The following is a 23,847-nucleotide window of genomic DNA, read 5'->3' on the forward strand; positions in this document are numbered from 1 at the left end:
TTTTATAAACTGAAAAACTGAGGCTCTTAGAGGTCAAATAGTTTGTCCTAGTTCACACCACGAGTAAGGGGTGGGCTGGATCCCATCCCACGTGGGCTGCTACGTCATTGTAATGTGAGAAGCTTCACGTGTCTGCGAGAGGGTAACCCGTAGCTCGTAGCTCGGTCAGGAGCAGGAATTAAGCCCCAGAGCTCTTGTCAGCTGCAGTGTCCTCATGGGATCCTTGCCAGCAGGACCCTGGTACAAGCGAACCTCTCGAGTGTACCCTTGTGTCTGGTCCCTCTGGCTTAGAGCCTATGGCAGGGGAGAGACAGAAAAAGATGATCAGGGAAACCTGTAAGCTCTTGCTTCCAACAGTAGCAAGAAGAGGCAGCCAACAGTGTGGGAGTGAGGAACTTTGCTCAGCAGCCTGCAGACCTCAGAGAACCCAGATTCTGGAGCCATTCCTGTTGGGACAGATTACCCCCCCCAACACACACTCTACCTCCTCGCCCCAAGGGCTTGGGCTGGGGAAGCCCATCCGCAACACCCCCTATGCAGGGCTCCTAGCCCCGAGCGAGGGAAATGGGCTCAGTTCCCTTTTAAAGAAGGCCCAGGAGCATGAGATGTATTTTCTGGTTTTGTTTGTGTTTTTGTTTGTTTGTTTTTTGGCTGCACCCCTGGCATGAAGTTCCCGTGCCAGGGATTGAACCCGAGCAAAAGCAGTGACAACGTTGGATCCTTAACTAGGTGAGCCACATGGGAACTCCATGAGATGCCTTTTAAATGTGGTTAAAATGGCAGAAAAGAATGATTTCAGTGTTGAAAAGGCGAGTAGGTTTTGACCACATGGACAACGCTTGTGTATAGAATTCCTTCCCCCTGATGACGGGGGACAAATGAACTTCCCCGGTATTGGGTCTTGCTTGCAGTGGGTCACACGTAATTTCCTTCTTTCTGGGTAGCAACTGACATTCGTGATGTGACCTGGAGGTGGGTGTAGGGGCAGTCACGGGGCAGAAGGTCACAGAGAAATAGTGATTCAGGGCAGCCAGGATGCAGGGCAGCCCGGCCCAGGGTTTGTGCACATAACCACTACCTGGCAAGGATGCGTTTGACCCATCAGCCTCAGAGTTAAGGGCCCTGCACACTTCCACCACATGATTTACCTGTCAGAAGACGTACAGACAGGGCATGGAGTACCCCTGAAGTTCAGGGAGGATTGGGGGACAGAAGCTGTGATAGTGGGCTGATGGGGGAGGGGCCAGGGGCCAGCCAGGCACAATGGGGCCCCACATTCTCCTGGAGAGCCCTTGATCTCTGGAATTTGTCTATATTTAGCAGGTGGCTGGGCAGGGTGCAGATAAGGAGGGCCTGGGGAGGGGGCAGCCCCTTATATAGTAGGGGGACGGGTGCCTGCTCAGATTCTCTTTGGGGAGCCTGTGCCTGCTCAGTTCCTGGTGACCTCTCCGAGATGCCTGAGCCAGGGAAGAAACCAGGTAGCCCCAGGCCTGGGGTTGGGGCTGAGTGTGGGGCAGGGAGGGCTGGGGGCATCTGCAATTGGGGGGTGCCTAGGAGCAAGTTCCTGAGGGGGATGAGGCCTCTGAGCCCCAGGATAGGGGGAACTGTCCTCCTGGGCCTTTTTTTTTTTTTTTTTTCTTTTTTTAGGGCTGCATTCACAGCATTATGGAGGTTCCCAGGCCAGGGGTCAAATCGGAGCTGCAGCTGCCAGCCTAAACCATAGCTCATGGCAACGCCAGATCCTTAACGCACTGAGCGAGGCCAGGGATCGAACTCACATCCTTATGGATATTTGTCAGGTTCGTAACCAGCTGAGCCACAACGGGAACTCCATCCTGGGCCTTTTGCGATTCTTAGTTTCTCCTTTCCATCCTTCTGATGAAAGTAAACCAGAGTCAGGAGTACAGAGGGGAAGAGAGTCAGGGCAGAAAGCCCCAAGGGCAGTTGCTCTACTCTCAGGACGCAGGGAGACCCCTTCTCTGCCTCCATCCCATCCCTGCAGCAAAATTAGGCCTGGACTTGCCGTTTGGGAAAAAGTTGCTGCAGGAGGGCCCCCAGGATGACTCTAGACTTGAGCCAGAGTTCCCATCATGGCGCAGTGGTTAACAAATCCAACTAGGAACCATGAGGTTGAGGGTTCGGTCCCTGCCCTTGCTCAGTGGGTTAACGATCCGGCATTGCCTTGAGCTGTGGTGTAGGTTGCAGACGCGGCTCGGATCCCGCGTTGCTGTGGCTCTGGCGTAGGCCGGTGGCTACAGCTCCGATTGGACCCCTAGCCTGGGAACCTCCATATGCCGCAGGAGCGGCCCAAAGAAATAGCAAAAAAAAAAAAAAAAAAAAAAAAAGGCATTCCCATTGTGGCTCAGCAGGTTAAGAAGCCAACTAGTATCCACGAGGATGCAGGTTCAAGGCCTGGCCTCGCTCAGTGGTTAAGGATCCAGTATTGCCAAAAGCTGTGGTATAGGTCACAGATGTGGCTCAGATCTGGCACCGCTGTGGTTGTGATGCAGGCCTGCAACTGCAGTTACAACTCAACCCCTAGCCCGGGAACTTCCATATGCCACAGGTTCAGCCCCCCCAAAAAAAAGAAAGTCTCAAATTAGACTTGAGCCAGTCTCACTCAACACTCTTAGACAAGTCCCTCCCCTCTGGGTCCCAGTTTCCCTATCTATACAACGAGGGGTTGGGTTGCCTCCTTCCAGCTTTGAAAGTTTTTGCTTTCTGACCCTGCACCCTTGTGGCCCCCACACCAGACATGGCCCCCCCACGCAGCCCCTCTGCTCTGGGAGAGGATGGTTAGGAAGCCCCTGAACCCCAGCCAAGGGCAGAGAAAGTCACAGCCCAGAGTTCTTACCAAGGTTGTCCTGGTCAGGGTCAGCTCCCCAGCCCAGCCCCCTCCCAGGCCAGCTTTATCTCAGTTGCTGATTCTCAGCCTGAGGCCCTTAGAGGCCAAATTTAGCCACGTCCCTTGCCAAGGGCCCCTGTTGGTGGGGGAAGGGGGGTTGGGCTTCCACAGGCTGGGAGGGTGATGTATCCAGGGATATACCCAGCAAAATTTGTGTGTGGAGGTTAGACCACAAGCTTGGCTGTGCCGCCTATAGGCTGTGTGATCTTGGGTAGGTCACTTAACTTCTCTGAACCTTGGAGTCCTCATCTGAGAAATGGGCATGATAGCTGCTCCTACTTCATATAGCCGCTGGAGTATTAAATGGGGTGATGTGATTTTCAGCATATTTCATCATTAAAGCACTTATCTCCATGTTTAATAAGAGGGGCTTCAGGGGTGGGGTGCATAGGCAAGCCAGGGGCCCCTGCAGACTCTGCTGGCCCCCCAGTCTCTGCCTTCAGCAAGAAGCCACGGTCAGTGGAGGTGGCTGCTGGCAGTCCTGCTGTGTTCGAGGCCGAGACTGAACGGGCAGGAGTGAAGGTTCGCTGGCAGCGGGCAGGCAGTGACATCAGCCCCAGTGACAAGTACGGCCTGGCAGCCGAGGGCACACGGCACACACTGACTGTGCGGGACGTGGGCCCTGCCGACCAGGGGTCTTACGCAGTCATCGCCGGCTCCTCCAAGGTCAAGTTTGACCTCAAGGTCTTAGAAGCAGGTAAGACCCTGGGCAGCCTTCCCTGAAGTTTGAGCTTCTGGGGGCAGGGGCAACCCCGCCACCTCTCCATCGCCCAGGGTGCAGGAGGTGTTTTCCCACTTTCTTGCCTTTGCTTTGGCTGTGCCCTCAGCCAGCATTGGCTTTTTTGTGTTTTCTGTAGCAAGACCTCTCCGAGTGTCCCCACATGACTCCCTGGCCTTCTCAGCCGTTGTGGAGGTGGGGGAAATTCAGAGATGAATGACATAATGCTGCCCTCCCACTGGACACCCCCACACCGATGGGAACTTGGTGGGCTGTGTGTTGGCAGGGAAGCCCCACGAGCCTGTGGGCTTGGAGGAAGCCCCCGCCCTGCCTCTGTGCGGGGGTGGGGGGGGGTGGACCAAGACCAGAGTCTAGGGAAAGACAGGAGGGATATTCAGGCTGACCCAGCAGGATGTGGGCACTGGCGGCCAGTGAGGATGAAGAGAGGGCGAGACACAGGCAGGATGAAACTTTGCCCATACTGCACAGATGGGAAGGGCCAGGGACAGGAGGAGAGGTCTCTGTTTAGAAGCTGCTCCATGATCCCCCTCCCCAACCCCCTCCAGGGAAGGCAGAGCCTGTGCCAGGACCTGCTTCTGCCCCTACCGAGGCTCCTGGTGCCCCTGGAGAAGCCCTGGCCTCAGCCACCGAGGTAGAAGGAGGCTCTCCGAGTCCCGAAGGTAAGAGAGGCGGGGTGGGGAGGCCAGGCCAGTGGGTGGGACTGTCCCAGGCCAGGTCTCAAAGGCCTCTGCTCACAGGATCAAGCTCAGCAGCCCCCGATGGCCCTAGTGCCCCTGACGACCCCATCGGCCTCTTTGTGATGCGGCCACAGGATGGCGAGGTGACTGTAGGTGAGTGTGGGGCTGAGCGCTTGCCGAGGGGTGGGGAGGGAGGCAGCAGGACATCCCCTAAGCCCCAGGCTGTCACCCCATCCCGCAGGGGGGAGCATCACCTTCTCAGCCCGCGTGGCAGGGGCCAGCCTCCTGAAACCACCTGTGGTCAAGTGGTTCAAGGGCAAGTGGGTGGACCTGAGCAGCAAGGTGGGACAACATCTGCAGCTGCATGACACCTATGATCGGGCCAGCAAGGTAGGGTCTGCGGGGCACCGGGGTCATGGGGATGCATGGAAAGGGGACATGGAGAGCCCTTAGGAGGCACGGAGTGGGCGCCATGAGACTTGAAGTGCAAAGGAGAATCATGGGGAATGGGGGAAGCTGGTTGGGGGACCAGGGGCTCACAGGGATGCTCAAAAGAGGATTACAGGGAGGCACAGGGGACCTGCAGGACATGGGGGGCTGGGAGAGCATAATAGTCCCAAGGGGACAAAGTAAGGCTTGGGAGGCACCAGCCAGTGGGAGTATAAATCCCTGGATGGATAAGTATCAGAGCCCAAGGGGCCCTCAATGACCAACCACAACAGTTCTCATGCAGACAAAACCAAAGCTTGAGAGGCTGTTGTTGCTGGCCTGAGGTCACCCAGAGTTGACTAGACCCTGCACTTTGACTCCCAGCTTCTGCTCCTTCCACTCTTCCACAGCACTGGCCCAGGAAGTGGGTTTCTGGCAGGGAAGGGCCAACCTGTTCAGTTGTGTGGTCTGTGCACTGAACAAAAGTGCCTCATCTTAACTGAATGCCATTTGCTGTGTAGCCACCATAGATTTATATTTTATCACCACCCAGTGCCTACAGGGGGGAGTCAATGTATCTTGGGAAGGGACCCCTTTTTCTATTTATATAAAACCATATGGATTAACTTAAACCTTGAGCAGTGAGAGGCTGGTGGTCTTTAGCCACCCACAGTCTCCTTTAGGGGTGAAGGGCCTCATGGCCTGGCCCCAAGTCTCCTCTAACACCTCACCTCCAAAGGTCTACCTGTTTGAGCTGCACATCACAGATGCCCAGACCACCTTTGCTGGTGGCTACCGCTGTGAGGTATCCACCAAGGACAAATTTGACAGCTGCAACTTCAACCTCATCGTCCATGGTGAGGGGGCCTCTGGCATCTATCCTGGGCTCGGCCTCTGCAAGGGTCCTGTCCTCGCACCTGCCTCCATTTCCCAGCACAAAGGAGGCTATGCCGAGTCCGGGCCATACACCCACTGACCACATGCCCACTGCTGCTCTCGCAGAAGTGTGAAAGAAACCATGGGGGCTTCCAGGGTTGGGGTGGGGCTTGTACCCAGATCTCGCATGGGGTCTTAGTCATCTTGATGTCCTGGGCACAGGTGAATAGGTGAAGGGGGAGTTGAAATGGGTGGGAGATGAACCACCTCGAATGGGTACCATAAACGGACCCATGTCCCTGGTACCTCAGCCCTGGCTGGGAAAGGCTCAGAAGGTGGGTTCCTGGGACAGATGCTCAATGTTAAGGGGTCATGAATGGGCAGGTCTGTGACATAGGGGATCCTAGAGCAGGCTTCTGGGATGGCCCCCTCTGGAGCCCCTTCCCCTGACTCATCCCCCTCTTTGAACGCAGAGGCCATCGGTCCAGGAGACCTGGACCTTCGATCAACTTTTCGCCGCACGTGAGTGGCCATCTTGCCTTAGGGCCTGGGGGAGGCTGGTGCTGGGGTCTGAGGCCCCTTGGGTTCAGGGTCAGAGTGAAGTGAGGGGCCAGGGCTGGGGTGTGATGTGGGGGATAGGGGTGGTCAGAGCCAGGGATGATGTGGGGGGCTGGGCTGAAGCAGATGGAGATGGAAGAGAGTAAGCTCCCCCAGGGCAGGTGAGGAACTGCATCTAATCCCCACAGGAGCCTGGCTGGAGGTGGTCGTCGGATCAGGTACCTCTTCCTACCCACCCGTACACAGACCCCCCCAGGGGCAGGGAGCATCTCATTCCATCCCCCCACTGCCACCCTACTACCAAGCCCTTTCTTCTTTCTTTCTTTTTTTTATGGCCACACCCACGGCATATGGAAGTTCTCAGGCTAGGGACCAAATCCATGCCACAGCTGAGACATACGCTGCAGCTGCGGCAATGCCAGATCCTTTAACCCACTGTGCTGGGCCAGGAATAGAACCCACACGTTTGCAGCAACCTGAGCCACTGCTGTCAATTCTCCCCCCTCCCCCCTTTTTTAGGACCACATCCGTGGCATATGGAAGTTTCCAGGCTAGAGGTTGAATTGGAGCTGTAGCTGCCAGCCTATGCCACAGCCACAGCAGTAACATGGGGTCTGAGCCATGTCTGCAACCTACACCATAGCTCACGGCAACACTGGATCCCCAACCCACTGAGCAAGGGCCAGGGATGGATTTGCATTCTCATGGATACTAGTCGGATTCGTTTCCATTGCGCCACAATGGGAACTCCTGCTGTTGGATCTTTAACCCAGTCTGCCACCGTGGAAACTCCCCCAAGCCCTTTTTAGTTGGCTCTACTGTGGCCTCACTGAGGATTCCTCTCCATAGTGACAGCCACGAGGATGCTGGGACTCTGGACTTCAGCTCGCTGCTGAGGAAGAGGTGAGCCCCTGGGTAGCAGCTCCTGGAACAGGTGGTGAGGCCTGGTTTCAAATCCCAGCATTGCAGTTTTCCAGCTGTGTGGCCCTGAGCAGGTCACCACACCTCTCTGAGCTGGTTTCCTTGTCTGTCAAGTGGGACAGTCCAGGTGTTGGGAAGAGTAGGAGGGTTCCGCAGAGGTTACGTCCTGTGAACTAACATCCTCACAGCATCCCCATGACTACCCTACACTTGAGTCTGTGATAGCTCATCTCAGTAGATTCCAGAAGCTAGGAGAGGACCCCCAATCCCCAGGAATTGCCCACCCAGCCCAGTGCAACTGACGTGTCCTCTGTGTTTTGTCCCCCCCTCTCCTGGACCCTGCAGTATGACCAATGCTGCTGCTGCAGCCCAGAGAACAAGCTTCAGGGCCAGGTGTTTCAGGGCTGCAGGGCACTGGGGGGATCTGGTAGCTATCCTCGCCAGGAAGGATGACAGATGACTGGCTGGGGATCAGATTGACCTGGGTGAGTCTCTGAGCCTCTGGTTTTCCTGATACCCACCTGCCAGAACTCAGGACGAATAAACAAGGCCACAGTGTGCCCCATAAATGGAGAGGTGTGACTGCAGGGAGGTAGGGGGAGATGAGGACCAATGGGCTGCCATCCATAGGGGGTAGGTCATGCCTTTGTTACTGAGTCCAAGCTGGTACTGCTCGCCACACAAGAGGCCAATAAGTCAAGAGACAACGTGTTGGGACAAGGAACAGTGACTTATTTGGAAAGCCAGTAGACTGAGAAGATGGTGGACTAGTGTCCCAAAGACATAGTTTGGTGTCTTGAATCCAAGTTAGAATTCAGACTTCTTTTATACTAAAAGGGAAGGGGTTGTGGTTGGTTATTGCAAACCTCTTGGTGTCAAAAATCCTTCGTTCTTGCAGCTGCCCATTTAGGTCTGGTCACCAAGTTCCTGTAAACCTCCAACAGGACAATTATTTTCTGTTCTGCAACTTTTTATCTCTATACGAATTAAAGGTGTTCTATACCTTTAAAGGTCAATGCTGTGCAGCAAAGCCTTAAGAATGGGATATCATATATATTTTACGCTATAGGCAACTCTCTCTTACAAAGGCTTAGAGCCAGCATGACTAAGCACAGGCAACAAATACAATATGGAATCAGGTTTGTTTTTCTGTATTACACCTCTAATATGTCCACTGCTTTTCTGTCCCGTCTGGAGCAGCAGCTTCCGGACCCCGCGGTGAGTGTCGGATGAAATCCCATACCTGTCACCCCTACTTCACCCAGGATCACCTCCCTATTCCCAGCGCCTCAAACTGAGTCTTAACCCCTCCGACCCCCCCGCCCCAACCTGGCCTGGGACCCACACGGACTCAAGTTGCCCCACCAGAAGGGAAGGGACAGAGGGGGAGGGGAAGCTCCCACTGGGGAGGAGAGGGGGGCCACAGCTCTGTCCTCGCCCTGGGGCTGCCCTGAGGCTTCTCCACATGGCGGGGGAACACAGGGACCCGAAGCTGGAGGCCCCGGTGGAGGAAGACGTGTGGGAGATCCTGCGACATGCGCCCCCGTCGGAATACGAGCGCATCGCCTTCCAGCACGGCATCACCGACCTGCGAGGCATGCTCAAAAGGCTCAAGGGCATCAAGCGGGATGAGAAGAAGAGCACAGGTGAGCCTCCCCAGCCAAGCAGAGAAGCCCGTGAGGTCTGCGGCTGCGCAGACGCACGCACGCACGTGCACGCACGCACGTGCGCACGCGCACACAGAAAAAGAGCTTGGTGCAGAGACGCCCAGGAAAGGAGAGAGCCAAGGAGCCCCGTCTTGTGTGGTGAGGGAAAAAGCGGGCGTGCTCAGGTTGGCAGCTTGCTGCACAGGAAAAGGAACAGGCCACGTTATGCGAGAGACGCCATAGGAAGAGAACGGAGCCCAGGCCAGCCTTCCTCCCCAGCCAAAGTTCGGCCCGGCGGCCCCTTCCTCCCCCATCCATCCGCCCTTGGGAGGAAGGGAAGCCTGCTTAAGCCTGCCCGAGAAAGGGGAAGAAGGTAGTTTAACCCAGAGACCCCTACCCGGGAAGAAAAGAGCCTGGTTAATCTAACTCACAGGCAAACAGCAGGCACAGGTGAGGAAAGGAGAGGGCAGGTTAGCGCCCCTTGCCCCCAGGCGGGTCACAGGAGAGGACTCGGGGCAGCCCTTCCCCGTTAAAGAGTTGAAACGGGAACCCTGGAAACTGAGTTGGGACAGCAGGGGCTCCAGTAGGAAGGCGTACAACTGGGGGTGGTTGTTAAAACAGAGTGGAAAGCAGGCCCATTTGTCCTGTCACCCGGTCTCCTGCCAAGTTTCTGTCTTTCTGGAAGCCCCAGTCCCTGTCCGTGCGTTGAGCCAGTGGAGAGGACCCCAAGAAAGAGACAAGCAGGTGACAGGCAGAGATATAGAGACAAAGGCACAGCAGAGGCACAGGGAGAAGGGGTGACAGGACCGCGGCCGCGGGGGTGTAACCTCACCTAGGCCAGCCCGGGGAGCAGGGGCCTGAGGCGGGTTGCTCAGCCTTTCAGAAGAAACTGCAGCCTGCCTACCAGGTGAGCAAGGGCCACAAGATCCGGCTGATGGTGGAGCTAGCCGACCCCGACGCAGAGGTCAAGTGGCTTAAGAATGGACAGGAGATCCAGATGAGTGGCAGGTGCGGCGGGAGCGGAGCAAGTTCTGGGGGTGCTGGGAAGAGGGGATGCTGGGGGGGGGGGCTACTTCCCACGCACCTTCCCTGCCTCTCCACCTATGCTCTCCTTGTCCGCCCAGCTCTCACTCCCTCTCTCTCCATCTCCTGCCATTTCTCTCCCAGTCTAACTCCCCATCTTTCTGTTTCTTCCCGGTTCCGCCCCTTCTCATTTTCTGTGGGTCTCACTTCCTCCCATCGGACCAATGGCCTCTTTTGCTCCACAGCAAGTAAGGCTCCTGGAAGGCTTGGGGTGAGGCTTGGGGGTTTGAGGGGACACCTAGGGCCTAGGAGGTGAGTCCATGACTCTCCCACCACTCCTCCTCGGCCCCCCAGGTACATCTTTGAGTCCATCGGCACCAAGCGCATGCTGACCATCAGCCAGTGCTCGCTGGCTGATGACGCGGCTTACCAGTGTGTGGTGGGTGGTGAGAAGTGCAGCACTGAGCTCTTTGTCAAAGGTGGGCTTGGGACCCCAAGACCCTGGGAGGCGATGGGGCCCACAGAGCAACCTATGCATCATGCTCTTTTGCTTGGCAGAGCCCCCTGTGTTGATTACACGGCCCTTGGAGGACCAGCTGGTGATGGTGGGTCAGCGAGTGGAGTTTGAGTGTGAAGTGTCTGAGGAGGGGGCCCAGGTCAAATGGTGAGCACCAGAGGCAGAGGGATGCACAGGTGGGGTGGGGCGCCGGGAACATCCCCAGAGGAATCCCTGGCACCTGTTGCCCACCCTCTGGCCAGGCTGAAGGACGGGGTGGAGCTGACCCGGGAGGAGACCTTCAAATACCGGTTCAAGAAGGATGGCCAGAAACACCACCTGATCATCAACGAGGCGACACTGGAGGATGCCGGGCACTATGCACTGCACACTAGTGGGGGCCAGGCACTGGCCGAGCTCATCGTGCAGGGTGAGGCCTGGGGAGGTCCCTCAGCCCCAGCCCCCCAGGCACATGCAGGAATCAGGCAAAGCCGAGGTTGAGGCCTTTGTGGCCTTGGGCCAGTCACTAACACCCCAAGCCTCACCTTTCTCATCTGTAAAATGGGGATGCTGAGGTGACCACCTCAGAGGGTATTGGGAGGCTCAGATGGCCTGGTTAGCGTCACCCACCCCCTCACAATTGAGGTTCCTTGTGTACATGGCACTGTCACCGGCACACATGCATTACCCTCATGCAAGGACTCGTGTTCAGAAGCCCGTGTGATCTCCATGGATTCACATCCATACCCACACACGCCCTCCCCAGCTCACTGGCTCTGCCCTGCTCCCCAGAGAAGAAACTGGAGGTGTACCAGAGCATCGCAGACTTGACTGTGGGCGCCAAGGACCAGGCCGTGTTCAAGTGTGAGGTGTCAGATGAGAACGTACGGGGTGTGTGGCTGAAGAACGGGAAGGAGCTGGTGCCTGATAGCCGCATAAAGGTGTCCCACATCGGGCGGTGAGTGTTCCGGGTGCACCAGAGACGGGGATGGGGGGAGCTGCCAGACACATAGAGGGAGAAACAGGCAGAGAGACAAACTGAGATGGAGACAGAGCAAGGGAGAGACAAAGACAAATGGACAGAAAAGACAGACAGGACTGAGAGTGAAATAGAGACAGAAGGAGAAACAGATGGACAGAGAAAAGGAGACAGATATGGAGAGGCAGAAGCATACAGAGAAGGAGAGAGAGAAGGACGAAGCCCCCCAGGCCCCTCCCCCAGCTCGTGACCAGAGCTGGGCAGGAGGCCAGGGGGAGGCTGGCTCTGGCCAGGGGCCCTCACCCTCTCCCACTGTCTTACTCATGCTCCGAGTATCTGGGCTGTCCCATGCTGGACCCAAGGTCACAGAGATAATGAGACTAGCCCCTGCCCAGTCTCCAAGGACCCAGCCAAGGAGACACTTCTACACTGCCTATCTCTGAAGACATGCAAGGGAGCTGAAAAATTCAAAAATAGAGAAAGAAGGCATTTTAGAACACCATTGAGCTAGGGTGGGTGAGGGCCCCCTGAGCCCTGGCTGGGGTGTATAGTGAGGCCAGGAGTACCTGGCCCAGCAGGGTCCCTTGAGCCACCACTTCCCCGTAGGGTCCACAAGCTGACCATTGACGACGTCACACCTGCAGACGAGGCGGACTACAGCTTTGTACCCGAAGGCTTTGCCTGTAACCTGTCTGCTAAGCTCCACTTCATGGGTGAGGAGGTGCTGTGGGGCATGGGGCCCCTGTCACTGGGCCCTGCCTTCACTGTGGTGCCAATCGCTCTTCCTTCTCTTGCAGAGGTCAAGATCGACTTCGTGCCTAGACAGGGTGAGTCTTGGGTCCCTGTGTGTTGCCTCCCATACCCCACCTGTGTCTCCCATCCACTCACAGAGGGAAGCAAGGAGCCCCAGCTCTGCCATTTGGAACCATGAGCCAGTTATGATCTCTGAGCCTCAGTTTCCTCGTCTCTAAAATGGGGATCCTGGAGTTCCCATCGTGGCGCAGTGGTTAACGAATCCGACTAGGAACCATGAGGTTGCGGGTTCGATCCCTGCCCTTGCTCAGTGGGTTAACGATCCGGCGTTGCTGTGAGCTGTGGTGTAGGTTGCAGACGCGGCTCGGATCCCGCATTACTGTGGCTCTGGCGTAGGCCGGTGGCTACAGCTCCGATTAGACCCCTAGCCTGGGAACCTCCATATGCCGCGGGAGCGGCCCAAGAAATAGCAAAAAGACAAAAAATAAAATAAAATAAAATAAAATAAAATGGGGATCCTCAAGTGCCTCCCCACAGGGTGGTAGGAAAGATGAGCTGAGATGGTGGTGTGTGTGAGCTTTCAAATGACTTACTAATGGGAGATTTTATTAAATCCTTGCTTTTAGAAGTACCTCTCCTGCTTTTTTTTTTTTTTCTGCTGTGCCCATGACATGAGGAATGTTTTCTTTAACTTTACTTTTATTGATGTTTAATTGATATACAGTGTTCTGTTAATTTCTGCTATTCTTTTTTTTTTTTTTTTTTTTTGGTCTTTTTTGTTGTTGTTGTTGTTATTGCTATTTCTTGGGCCACTCCCGCGGCATATGGAGGTTCCCAGGCTAGGGGTTGAATCGAAGCTGTAGCCACTGGCCTACGCCAGAGCCACAGCAACGCGGGATCCGAGCCGCATCTGCGACCTACACCACAGCTCACAGCAACGCCGGATCATTAACCCACTGAGCAAGGGCAGGGACCGAACCCGCAACCTCATGGTTCCTAGTCGGATTCGTTAACCACTGCGCCACGACGGGAACTCCAATTTCTGCTATTCTTATGTGTGTGTATATATATATATACACATACACACATACTTTTTTTTTTTTGCTTTTTAGGGCTGCACCCGTGGCATACAGAAATTCCCAGGCTAAGGGTTGAGTTGGAATTGCCTACACCACAGCCACACAGCAACATGGGATTCGAGTCGTGATCCTTAACCCACTGAGCAAGGCCAGGGATCAAACCCATGTCCTCCTGGATACCAGTTGGGTCTGTTACTGCTGAGCCACTATGGGAGCTCCTGTATGTTCTTTTTCATATTCTATTCCATTATGGTTTATCACAGGATACTGAATATAATTCCCAGTGCTATATAATAGCACTTTGTTGTTTATCCATTCTGTATGTAGCAGTTTGCCTCTGCTAATCCCAAACTCCCAAGCCTTTGCCCCATCCCTCCTGCCCCACAAATCTGTTTGCTATGTCGGTGAGTCTGATTTTATTTTATGGATGTGTTGATTTGCGTCATATTTTAGATTACACATCTAAATGATACCATATGGTTTTTTTTTTTCGCTATTCAACTTAACCTCCCTTAGTGTGATAATCTCTAGGACTGTCCATGGCAAATAGCATTATTTAATTCTTTTTAATGGCCGAGTAATAGTCCATTGTATGTATGTACCACATCTTCTTTATTCATTTGTCAATGGATATTCAGGTTGTTTCCACATCTTGGCTATTGTAAATAATGCTTCTATGAGCACAGGGGTGCAGAATTACAGTTTTGTCTGGGTGTATGCCCAGGGGTAGGATTGTTGGATCATATGGCAACTCTAATTTTTGTTGTGAGCCACACAGGAAGCAGGCAACTCTAATTTTTTATGGAACCTCCATACTGTTTTCCATAGCAGCTGTGCCAATTAACATTCCCATCAACAGTGTAGAAGGGGCCTCTTTTCTCTATACCCTATCCAGCACTTATTATTTGTAGACTTATTTTTTTAAATTTAATTTCAAGGCTGCACTCAAGGCGTATGGAAGTTCCCAGGCTAGGGGTCAAATCAGAGCCATGGCTGCTGGCCTACACCACCACCACAGCAACACCAGATTTGAGCCATGTCTGTGACCTACACTGCAGCTCACCGCAACACTGGATCTTAATCCATTGAGTGTAGCCGGGGATTGAACCTCTGCCCTCAAGGATACTAGTTGGGTTTGTTACCGCTGAGCCACAATGGGAACTCCAATTTGTAGACTTATTAATGATGGTCATTCTGGCTGATGTGAGGTGGTAGGTACCTCATTGTAGTTTTGACTTGCATTTCTCTGATGATTAGCAATGTTGAGCATCTTTTCCTGTTCCTATTGGCCTCGGTCTGTTTTCTTTGGAGGAATGTCTAGGTCTTCTGCTCATTTTTCAATTGTGTTGTTTTACTTTGTGGGGGCGGGCTGCCTGAGGCATGGGAAAGTTCCTGGGCCAGGGATTGAACCTGTGCCACAGCAGTGACAACACTGGATCCTAAACCTGCCGAGCCACCAAGAAAGTCTGGGTTGTTTGGGGATTTTTTTGTTATTGAATTGTATGAGCTGTTTGTATATTTTGGAAATTGAGCTCTTATTGATTGCATCATTTGCAGATATTGTCTCCAAGTTCATAGGTTGTCTTTTCATTTTGTTTATAGTTTCCTTTGCTGTGCAAAAGCTTGTATGTTTCATCAGGTCCCATGTGTTTATGTTTGCTTTTATTTCTTTTGCCTTGGGAGACTGACTTAGGAAAACGTTGTTATGATTTATGTTGGAGAAAGTTTTGCATATGTTCTCTTCTAGGAGTTTTATGGGGTCTTGCTTTATGTTTATAGCCTTTAAACCATTTTGAGTTTATTTTTGTGTCTGGGGTGAGGGTGTGTTCTAATTCATCATCTACATGCGGCTCTCCAACCTTTCCAACACCACTTCCTGAAGAGATGGTGGTTTTTTTGTTTGTTTGTTTTTGTTTTTTTTAGTGAGGCAATTAAGTATTTGAAGAGAGGATATTGATGTGGAGAAAATATAGGCACAGGCAGGCTGGGTGGGGGCGGGTCTGGAGGGGGAGACAGAAAGCAAGAGAGGAAGAGCTGTTTTATATTTAAGTCTTTAAACCATTTTGAGTTTATTTTTGTGTCTGGTGTGAGGGTGTGTTCTAACTTCATCGCTTACATGCGGCTCTCCAACTTTTCCAACACCACTTGCTGAAGAGATGGTTTTGTCTCCTTTGTTGAAGATTAATTGTCCCTAGCTGTGTGAGTTTATTTCTGGGATCTCTAGTCTGTTCTATTGATCTATGTGTCTGTGTGTAATCAGGCGTTTTAGAATCCTAACTTGAGAATAAATCAGGCTGAGGTATGCTTTATGTCAGGGCTTTCTGCACAGGGGTCATTTAATATGATACTCCATTTAAAAGAAATTTTTTTTCCTTTTTTTTTTTTTTTTTTTTTTAGAGCCATACCCTTGGCATATGGAAGTTCCCAGGCTAGGGGTCGCAGCTGCCAGCCTCACCACAGCCACAGCAATGCCAGATCTGAGCCACGTCTGCAGCCTACACCACATCTCACGGAAGCACCGGATCCTTGACCCACTGAGCACGGCCAGGGATTGAACCTGCATCCTCATGGATGCTAGTCGGGTTCATTAACTGCTGAGCCATGACGGGAACTCGGATACTCCATTTTGAAAGAGTTCTGTGGTGAAATAAATTTGGGAAACACTGAACACCTGTTCTACCTCTTGTTGGTTAGAAGGTGCATTAGCATGTCAAGGGCTCTGAAAAATCCTGCTTAACTTTGTTTAGCCCAGGGTTTCCTAATTTATTTGGCCATGGAAACTTTTTTGGTTTTTTCTGGGAGAAGATTGGTGTCCCCCAAACACAGTTTGAGAAGTGCTGCACTAGGTGACCTGATGTTATAAACCTCTCCCAGAAGTTCTGGAAAGACGAAAATGTTCTAGATCTTGATTGGGCGGTGGTTACGTAGGTGAATACACTTGACAAAACTCACCAAGCTGCATGCTCAGATCTCGGCATTTTATTGTGTGCAAACTCTACCTCAATAAAGTTAATTTAAAAAAAATAACCAGGGAGTTCCCATTGTGGCTCAGAGGGTTAAGGGTCTGATGTTGTCTCTGTGAGGATGCAGGTTTGATCCCTATCCTCACTCAGTGAGTTAAGGATCCTGCGTTGCTGTGGCCTAGGCCACAGCTGCAGCTCTGATTTGACCCCTGGCCAGGGGACTTCCATATGCTGCAGGTGAAGCTCTAACAAGAAAACAAACAACAAAAACCACCAGGAGCATGTGCTTCTTCTAGTTTTCCTGTCTTTCGTAGGCCTTGGGCCCCTTCCTTTTCTCTGACCTGTATCATCTCCCCACCAGAACCTCCCAAGATCCACCTGGACTGCCCAGGCCGCAAGCCAGATACCATCGTGGTGGTGGCTGGGAACAAGCTACGTCTGGACGTCCCTATCTCCGGGGACCCTGCTCCCACTGTGATTTGGCAGAAGACCATTACAAAGGTACTGTGGATCCCTCCCCAAACTCCCCCATCTGTATAGGAGCAGTGCATGCTGGGACCTGCTCCCTACCCCAGCTGTATATGCCCCATACTGGCTGCTAACTGGGAGCACGGAGGCTCAGCCAGCTGAGAGGTGGGCAAGGGAGAGACAGGACAGGGGTGCTTGGCAGGGACTCCTTCTCCCCCTCCCTCCTTCCTTCCTGCTATTCTCAGGGGAATAAGATCCCAGCAGGGCCAGCCCCCGATGCCGATGCCGCAGGAGATTCAGGTGCCAGCGACGAGTGGGTGTTTGACAGGAAGGTGAGTGAGGCTAACACTGGCTGGCCCAGTTTGCCCTCGGTCATTTTCTGCCCACATGGTGTCCACCCTCAGGCAAGGTCTCTGTGAAGATGCCACATCTGGCCAGTTGTGCTTCTACCCCAGGCAGGTTCTCCAGGGGCCCTCACGCCTCAGACAGACACATGTTCACACCCTCACCATGGTCAGAAAGCCCTTGTGACTTGGGTGGTGGTGGGGGCGATCTTGCCTCCTGTCTTCCTGAGTTAACCTTGACTTTGTGCTTCCAGCTGGGGCATAGATTCCCTGGCACTTTTTAGTAAGGGTAGCTGCAGGGGCACCACTTAGGCCAGCTTTTCCTCCTCTGAGTGCTGGTTCCTTTACCCAGCTGAGGTCTTCCGGGTTCCTCAACAATAGCTCAGTGAGATCATGTTACTCCCATTCAGCCGATAGGGAAACTGAGGCACAGAGAAGCCAGGTGATTGCCTAAAAGCCCATGACCCTTGCCCTGGTGTCGTGCTCAAGGCAGGTGGAAAGGGTTTTGGACTAGATGCTCACATGGGCACAGTTTCCACGTATGCTGTGTCTCCCCAGCAGACCCTGCCCTGAGCTCTGTTCCCATCTCGGGGCTCTGGGCTGTTGCAGAGGCTGCAGAAGCCCCTCGAGTCTGACTTGTGCCCTTCCCCCCAACTCCTCCTCCCCCACCAGCTGCTGTGTGAAACTGAGGGCAGAGTCCGAGTAGAGACCACCAAAGACCGCAGCATCTTCACTGTTGAGGGGGCGGAAAAGGAAGATGAGGGCGTCTACGTTGTCACAGTGAAGAACCCTGTGGGCGAGGACCAGGTCAACCTCACAGTCAAGGTCATCGGTGAGGCAGGGGTCCAGGCGGGCAAGACAGGAGCAAGGAGGGAGGACTCATCCATTCACTGACTTAGTCACTCAGCAAACACTGGAAGGCACACAGATCCATAGGGAGGGTTGGGACTAGGATGTGGGTATATATGGGCAATGGGGAGCTGTAAGAGGTTGATCACAGAACCACATTCTAGAAAGATCACTGGGAGCAGTGGAGGCAGCCCACTGCTGCTTGGGGTGGTGAGGGGATGAGCAGCGTTGGCCTCGGCCAGGCAGGGCTGATGTGGGTCCACCCCCTCCAGATGTGCCGGATGCCCCTGCGGCCCCAAAGATCAGCAACGTGGGCGAGGACTCCTGCACGGTGCAGTGGGAGCCTCCTGCCTACGATGGCGGGCAGCCGGTCCTGGGTGAGCCGAGGTCAGGGGGGCAGAGTCGAGGGCAGGGGCTGCTGGGGTGCCTGCGCCTCACACCAGAACTCCCGCCTTCCCTTGTCAGGCTATATCCTGGAGCGCAAAAAGAAGAAGAGTTACCGGTGGATGCGGCTGAACTTCGACCTGCTGCGGGAGCTGAGCCTCGAGGCGCGGCGCATGATCGAGGGCGTGGTCTATGAGATGCGAGTCTATGCTGTCAACGCAGTGGGCATGTCCAGGCCCAGCCCCGCCTCCCAGCCCTTCATGCCCATTGGTGAGCCTGCCCGGTGGGGACCCAGTAATAACAGCAGCTGCTCTGTGGGCGGTTTCGAGCTGTGGTCCTGTTAATCACCTTAATTTCCTGGGTGAAGAGAGTAAGGCTCTGAGAGGTTAAGTGACTTGATCAGGGTCACCATATTAGCAGGTGGAGCTAAGACACACTTCTCCAGACTCACTTCCCAGGTCTATAAAGTGGGAATAATGACAATATCTACTTCATTTAACTGTCAGGATGAACTGAGGTGATTCAGGCAGAGCACCTGGCACACAGCAGGTGCCCAGGAAATGTTAATTGTCCCCTGTTCCCCAATCCCTTCAGTCAGGGTTAGTTAACCAGGGGACAGGGTCCAAAGGGTGTTTGTCCGTGGGAAGAGCCCTGGACCAGGAATCAGAGATGGGGTGTGCAGAGCCAGCTCTTTCGTCCCAGGAGAGACATGTGGAGTCATCCTCTCGAAGCCTCAGTTTCTACATCTGTATAATGGGGGTTGAGAGCAGAACAGACACTGAGGGTGTGGCAGGCTCCCTCGGACACCTGTTCCTTCCAGGGGGCATGAGGACAGGGTGGGGGGTGGCTGTGGTGGGACAGACACAGGTAGGGGCAGAGTTTGGGGAATTGGCTGGAAGGGAGTGCCTGTAGGGAGAAGGAGCTGGGCCTTTCTCTCGAGGGACTGACTGCTCAGCTTTTCTCAGCTTTCAGTCAACTTAACCATACAGCACCAGGAACTTTAGATGTTTAGGCTAGTTTTTCCTTAAATTACATTTATAGTATTTACTGTGTTATCTGATAGAAGTGGCTCCTTCTAAGCATGTCAGTGTTCTTTGGCTTTTTTTTTTTTTTTTTCTCCTTTTTAGATCTCTTCTGTAACTGCTGTTGCTGTTTGTGTTTGTTTTTAAGCCTATCTAGAGGCATGCCTTTCAGTGGAGCTAAAATATTTCTCAAAGCGCTTGAAAGTCCGTCAAAGGGGGAAGATTTCCCTGGGTCACGGTCCTTCAGCTTCCCCGGCTGGCACGGACTCACTCAGACCCCTCTCTGCCGCCCTTCTGCCCAGGCCCCCCCAGCGAGCCCACCCACCTGGCGGTGGAGGATGTCTCTGACACCACGGTCTCCCTCAAGTGGAGGCCCCCGGAGCGTGTGGGAGCCGGAGGCCTGGACGGCTACAGCCTGGAGTACTGCCGGGAGGGCTGTGAGAGCGCCTGCCCAGCCCTGGGCCCTCTGCTTCCCAGCACCCTTCTCTGAACTGCCCCCGCCGCCCCCGACCCCGCCAGGCCCCTCGCACCCTGCTGGGCTCCTGTCTGCAGGGGAGGTCCCAGTCAGCCACGAGGGAGGTGGGCAGCAGGATGGGGTGTTGATACTGACATTGCCTATGGCCTTGACCCCCGCCCCCACCTCCAGGCTCGGAGTGGGTGGATGCCCTGCAGGGGCTGACAGAGCGGACGACAATGCTGGTAAAGGACCTACCCACGGGGGCCCGGCTGCTCTTCCGCGTGCGGGCGCACAACGTGGCAGGGCCTGGAGCCCCTGTCACCACCAAGGAGCCTGTGACAGTGCAGGAGATACTGCGTGAGTGGCCCCTGTTGCAGGGATGAGCCCCCCACTGGCACTCTGGCCCTTGGGGTCCAGTGAAGGTGGGGACAGTCCGGGGGATCCTACTAGAGGGAGGGGTAAGTGCTGGCAGGCCTGGGAGAGATCAGGACCTTACCTGTGGCCCAGGCCAGGCGTGTAGAGAGGGCCTTCCTCTTGGTTTTTCTGTCAGTCCCCTACTCCCACCTTCCCAGTTCTGGACCAGGAAAATGTAGGTCACCATACCATCACCTTCGAGCTCTGTTCTGTGAGTCTCTAAGCTCCAACAGGTAGGTATTGTCCGTGTGCTCAGGACTAAGAAGTGAGGTCATTTGGGGTCACATTGGCCCATCCGAGATCCACTTCCCATTATTCTAATGAGAGCAAAGGATCATTCATGTAAAGACCGATTCTCAGAGTGGAAAAGACACAGCAAATGGGGTGGAAACAGCATGGGGCATAGAGTCCAAAATCTTAGATTTGTATCCTGGCTTGTGACTGACTTGCTCTGTGACTCCCAAACAAGTGTTCACCCTCTGTGATCCCTGCTTGTTGTAGTAGTGTGCTGAGGCTCAGATGGAATCAGGAGCTCTGTGAACCTTTGGGGCCGGGTTGGGGAGCTGAAGGAGAGGAGGCCCAGCAGGCAGCAGGTTTCCTAGCTGCAGCTCTCCGGGCCCTGTGGCGCTTCTCGAGCCCTACACTGAGCTGGCAACTCCTACCCATAGAGAGGCCACGGCTCCAGTTGCCCAGGCACCTTCGCCAGACCATCCAGAGGAAGGTCGGGGAGCCTGTGAACCTCCTCATTCCTTTCCAGGTGAGGGGGCTCCCTTCCCTGTCCCTCAAGCACGCAATCCATGCCCGGCAGACATAGGTCTCAGCCAGGCTGGGGACAGTGGCCAGTAGGGAGAGCTGTCCTCCCCACAGGGCAAGCCCCGGCCTCAGGTGACCTGGACCAAAGAGGGGCAGCCACTGGCAGGTGAGGAGGTGAGCATCCGCAACAGCCCCACGGACACCATCCTGTTCATTCGGGCCGCGCGCCGGGCCCACTCAGGCACCTACCAGGTGACGTTGCGCATCGAGAATATGGAGGACAAGGCCGAGCTGGTTCTGCAGGTCATTGGTATGTGGCATTAGGCCCTCCCTCTGAGCCCCTGTGCTTTCAGTCAGGATCCAGGGTCTGACCTGGGGCCCCAGCCTAGGGCGCTCATCTTCCAGGCCTGGGGCCCCCTCCTCCGGGGTGCCCAGAGGTCCTGCAGAAGCTGGCAGGCCATGTCCTGGCTGGAAGGGGCAGGAGCCGTGGAGTGTGATATCCGTGCCTGTACTCATACAGGCAGTGTCAACCCCAAGCGGTGTGGGGTTTGCAGCTGGCTCTGTCTCCTGCAGACAAACCAAGTCCTCCCCAGGATATTCGGGTCATTGAGACATGGGGCTTTAACGTGGCTCTGGAGTGGAAGCCACCCCAGGATGATGGCAACACAGAGCTCTGGGGCTACACGGTTCAGAAAGCTGACAAAAGGACCATGGTGAGCCTGGGAGCCTGGGCATCCCCCATACACCTGGCCTGAGTCCAAGCAGCCCTAGGCCCCAGCTGCTGCTTCCTGATCCTCAGACTGGGCCCTCCTTTCATCTCCAATCTGGTTCCCTCCATGGTTGGGGTGCAGACACCAGGGGTTACTCAAGAGAGGACCCTGGCAAGAAGCAGGGCCTGCTCCAGAGACTCCATCCCTTTCTTCCACACCCCAGGAGTGGTTCACCGTCTTGGAGCATTACCGCCGTACCCACTGCGTGGTCTCGGAGCTCGTCATTGGCAATGGCTACTACTTCCGGGTCTTCAGCCACAACACAGTGGGGCCCAGCGACAGAGCTTCCACCACCAAGGAGCCTGTCTTCATCCCCAGACCAGGTGCTGTCCTCTCACTCCCATCCCCTAGGGGAGCTGGGGCAGGGAGGCAAGCCTGGCTGGATAGTGACCCTTTGGTACCACATCGTGTCACCCACAGCCATCAAATATGAGCCACCCAGCTACAAGGCCCTGGACTTCTCCGAGGCTCCAAGCTTCACCCGTCCCCTAGTGAACCGCTCGGTCATCGCTGGCTATAACACTACCCTCTGCTGTGCTGTCCGGGGGAGCCCCAAGGTAAGGAACTTGGGGGCCCTGGTCCAGGCAGACCCAGATGGCCATCCTCTCCCCAGCCTGTCCCCTCTGCTTTCCCTGTCTGAGTGTCAGGGCCCTCGCTGGCCAGGGCCTCGGTACTCTATAGGCTCCTTGTTCATTCTCATTTTGGGGCATAATTTGGGACTCCAGGCGGGGCCCAGAGTAGAAACACAAAATACCCAGTCTCACTAGGTTCTTGCCTGGGCCCATCTAACCTGACAGGTCTCCCTCCCTCCTGTCAACTTGATTTACAGCCCCAGATTTCCTGGTTCAAGAATGGCCTGGACCTGGGCAAAGATGCCCGCTTCCGCATGTTCAGCAAGCAGGGTGTGCTGACTCTGGAGATTAGAAAGCCCTGTCCCTTCGACGGGGGTGTCTATGTCTGCAGGGCCACCAACTTACAAGGCGAGGCGCAGTGTGAGTGCCGCCTGGAGGTGCGAGGTGAGGAATCCACTGGGCCAGGGCCTTGGGTGGTGGAAAGGCCGGGTGCCAGCAGGGTCTCCGCTTTTGCTCTTCTGTCCTTGCCTAAGCCGCCACTCTGGCCAGAGAAAGCAGTGACTTTGTCACATCCAGATGGTATAAGCTTCTGGACTTTGCTGCTCCCCCGAGCCTTCCTGAAGGCCGCCTTCTCTCCCGCAGTGCCTCAGTGACCAGGCTGGCTCCCTGGGATGGCAGGTACGTGCTCCGGGTCACCCTGACACCCAAGGCCTAAATCAAAGGTGCAAGTGGCTCTTAGCAAGATGTCAATCCAGCTCATTCACAAGGAAACCTGTGTCACAGGTACAACTGGATGCCCGCCATGTGCCAGGAGCCTGGAAGGAAGCTGGACAAGCCACCTTCCTGCTGTTAGATGTGTGTGTGTGCAAGTGTATATTAGACTTTGGGGTGCACCATGAGGGCAGTGTAGTTTTGACGAGCAGGCATGGGGTGGGGGGGACTCCACACAGACCAAACTGCCCAAGCTCCAGTTGGAAGCTTGCAGATCTATGGGGCAAAGTGTGTGTGGACTCAGGAAATGATGACCCATCTGGCCTGTCATGTTTTCTCAGCACATAAGGGCAATAAAAGACCAGCGCAGTCACAGAACTGACTCCTCTTGTCCAGTGTACCTGTTTTCACAAAAAGCACAGGAATATTTACTTGATCTTGAAAGCAAACTGAAAGCGGATACTCTTTCTCCTGGATGAGTTAAATGAGGCTAAATGGGATCCTAAATTCATAAAACAGTAACACTAGAAGGAACCTGTCTCCCCGCCTTCAGATGAAGGAGCTGAGGAGCTGTGATGGAAGAAAGTGTATTTATTAGCACTAGAGCCAGAAACCTCAGACTCTTACCTATGGTCACAACAGCCTGGACATGGAGCAGTGCTGGATCTTCGTGTGGTTCTGTGCCCTCAAGGCTTGGAGTGAAGCATATCAACCGCTCCAGCATTCCAGTGGGGCAAAAGCCCACCGCCCATCCACGTGCATATGGCACTAGAAGAGCATTCCTGTCTAGCCAAAGATACTGGGAACTAGGAAGGTGCAGGGGTCAGGGCCCTACTTTCCTCTTCCTTCTCTCATGGGGAGCCTAAATCCCATCACCAGTTTCCTTTGGGAGGAGGAAGCTAGTAGCTCTCAGAGGTGCCCCGAGTGAAAAGGGTCCTTCCTGCCCAGGAGTGCCACAAGGCATTTCCATGGCATAGAAAAAAATTCCATGAAGGGTGGTCCTGAAGTTGCTTCTCAAGAGTTCTACCCAACCCAAGATGCTCCAGGCCCTGTGGGAGG

The 23,847-nt window shown here is 54.4% G+C and overlaps 1 protein-coding gene across 18 annotated transcripts; it reads left to right on the plus strand.

The window, feature by feature from the left end:
• Positions 1-1,401: 1,401 nt before the first annotated feature.
• On the plus strand, positions 1,402-23,170 carry MYBPC3 (myosin binding protein C3). Of its 18 annotated transcripts, none has more exons than XM_085011278.1 (33): positions 1,402-1,478; positions 3,336-3,602; positions 4,190-4,303; positions 4,382-4,474; positions 4,563-4,711; positions 5,490-5,607; positions 6,100-6,148; positions 6,373-6,402; positions 7,034-7,087; positions 8,306-8,323; positions 8,588-8,910; positions 9,627-9,759; positions 10,129-10,253; positions 10,333-10,438; positions 10,534-10,700; positions 11,063-11,228; positions 11,856-11,962; positions 12,047-12,076; positions 16,406-16,545; positions 16,758-16,844; positions 17,529-17,688; positions 17,978-18,082; positions 18,171-18,359; positions 19,414-19,548; positions 19,758-19,925; positions 20,651-20,739; positions 20,850-21,045; positions 21,309-21,448; positions 21,669-21,828; positions 21,926-22,062; positions 22,335-22,521; positions 22,720-22,755; positions 22,861-23,170. In XM_085011278.1, the coding sequence occupies exons 1-32, from the start codon at positions 1,454-1,456 to the stop codon at positions 22,728-22,730; spliced, it is 3,978 nt and encodes a 1,325-aa protein (XP_084867404.1). In that variant the 5' UTR covers positions 1,402-1,453; the 3' UTR covers positions 22,731-22,755; positions 22,861-23,170. The 18 variants fall into 18 exon arrangements, with proteins under 18 accessions (XP_084867404.1, XP_020940877.2, XP_084867405.1 ...); XM_021085218.2 differs by having other exon boundaries at positions 8,588-8,751; positions 22,611-22,755; XM_085011279.1 differs by having other exon boundaries at positions 8,588-8,751.
• The last annotated feature ends 677 nt before the right edge of the window (positions 23,171-23,847 follow it).

Source organism: Sus scrofa, chromosome 2 (genome assembly GCF_054392235.1).
Source record: "Sus scrofa isolate SSC_HxYL_T2T_F1_AM1 chromosome 2, Sscrofa_HxYL_maternal_Yorkshire_Landrace_v2.0, whole genome shotgun sequence".
NCBI classification, from domain to species: domain Eukaryota; kingdom Metazoa; phylum Chordata; class Mammalia; order Artiodactyla; family Suidae; genus Sus; species Sus scrofa.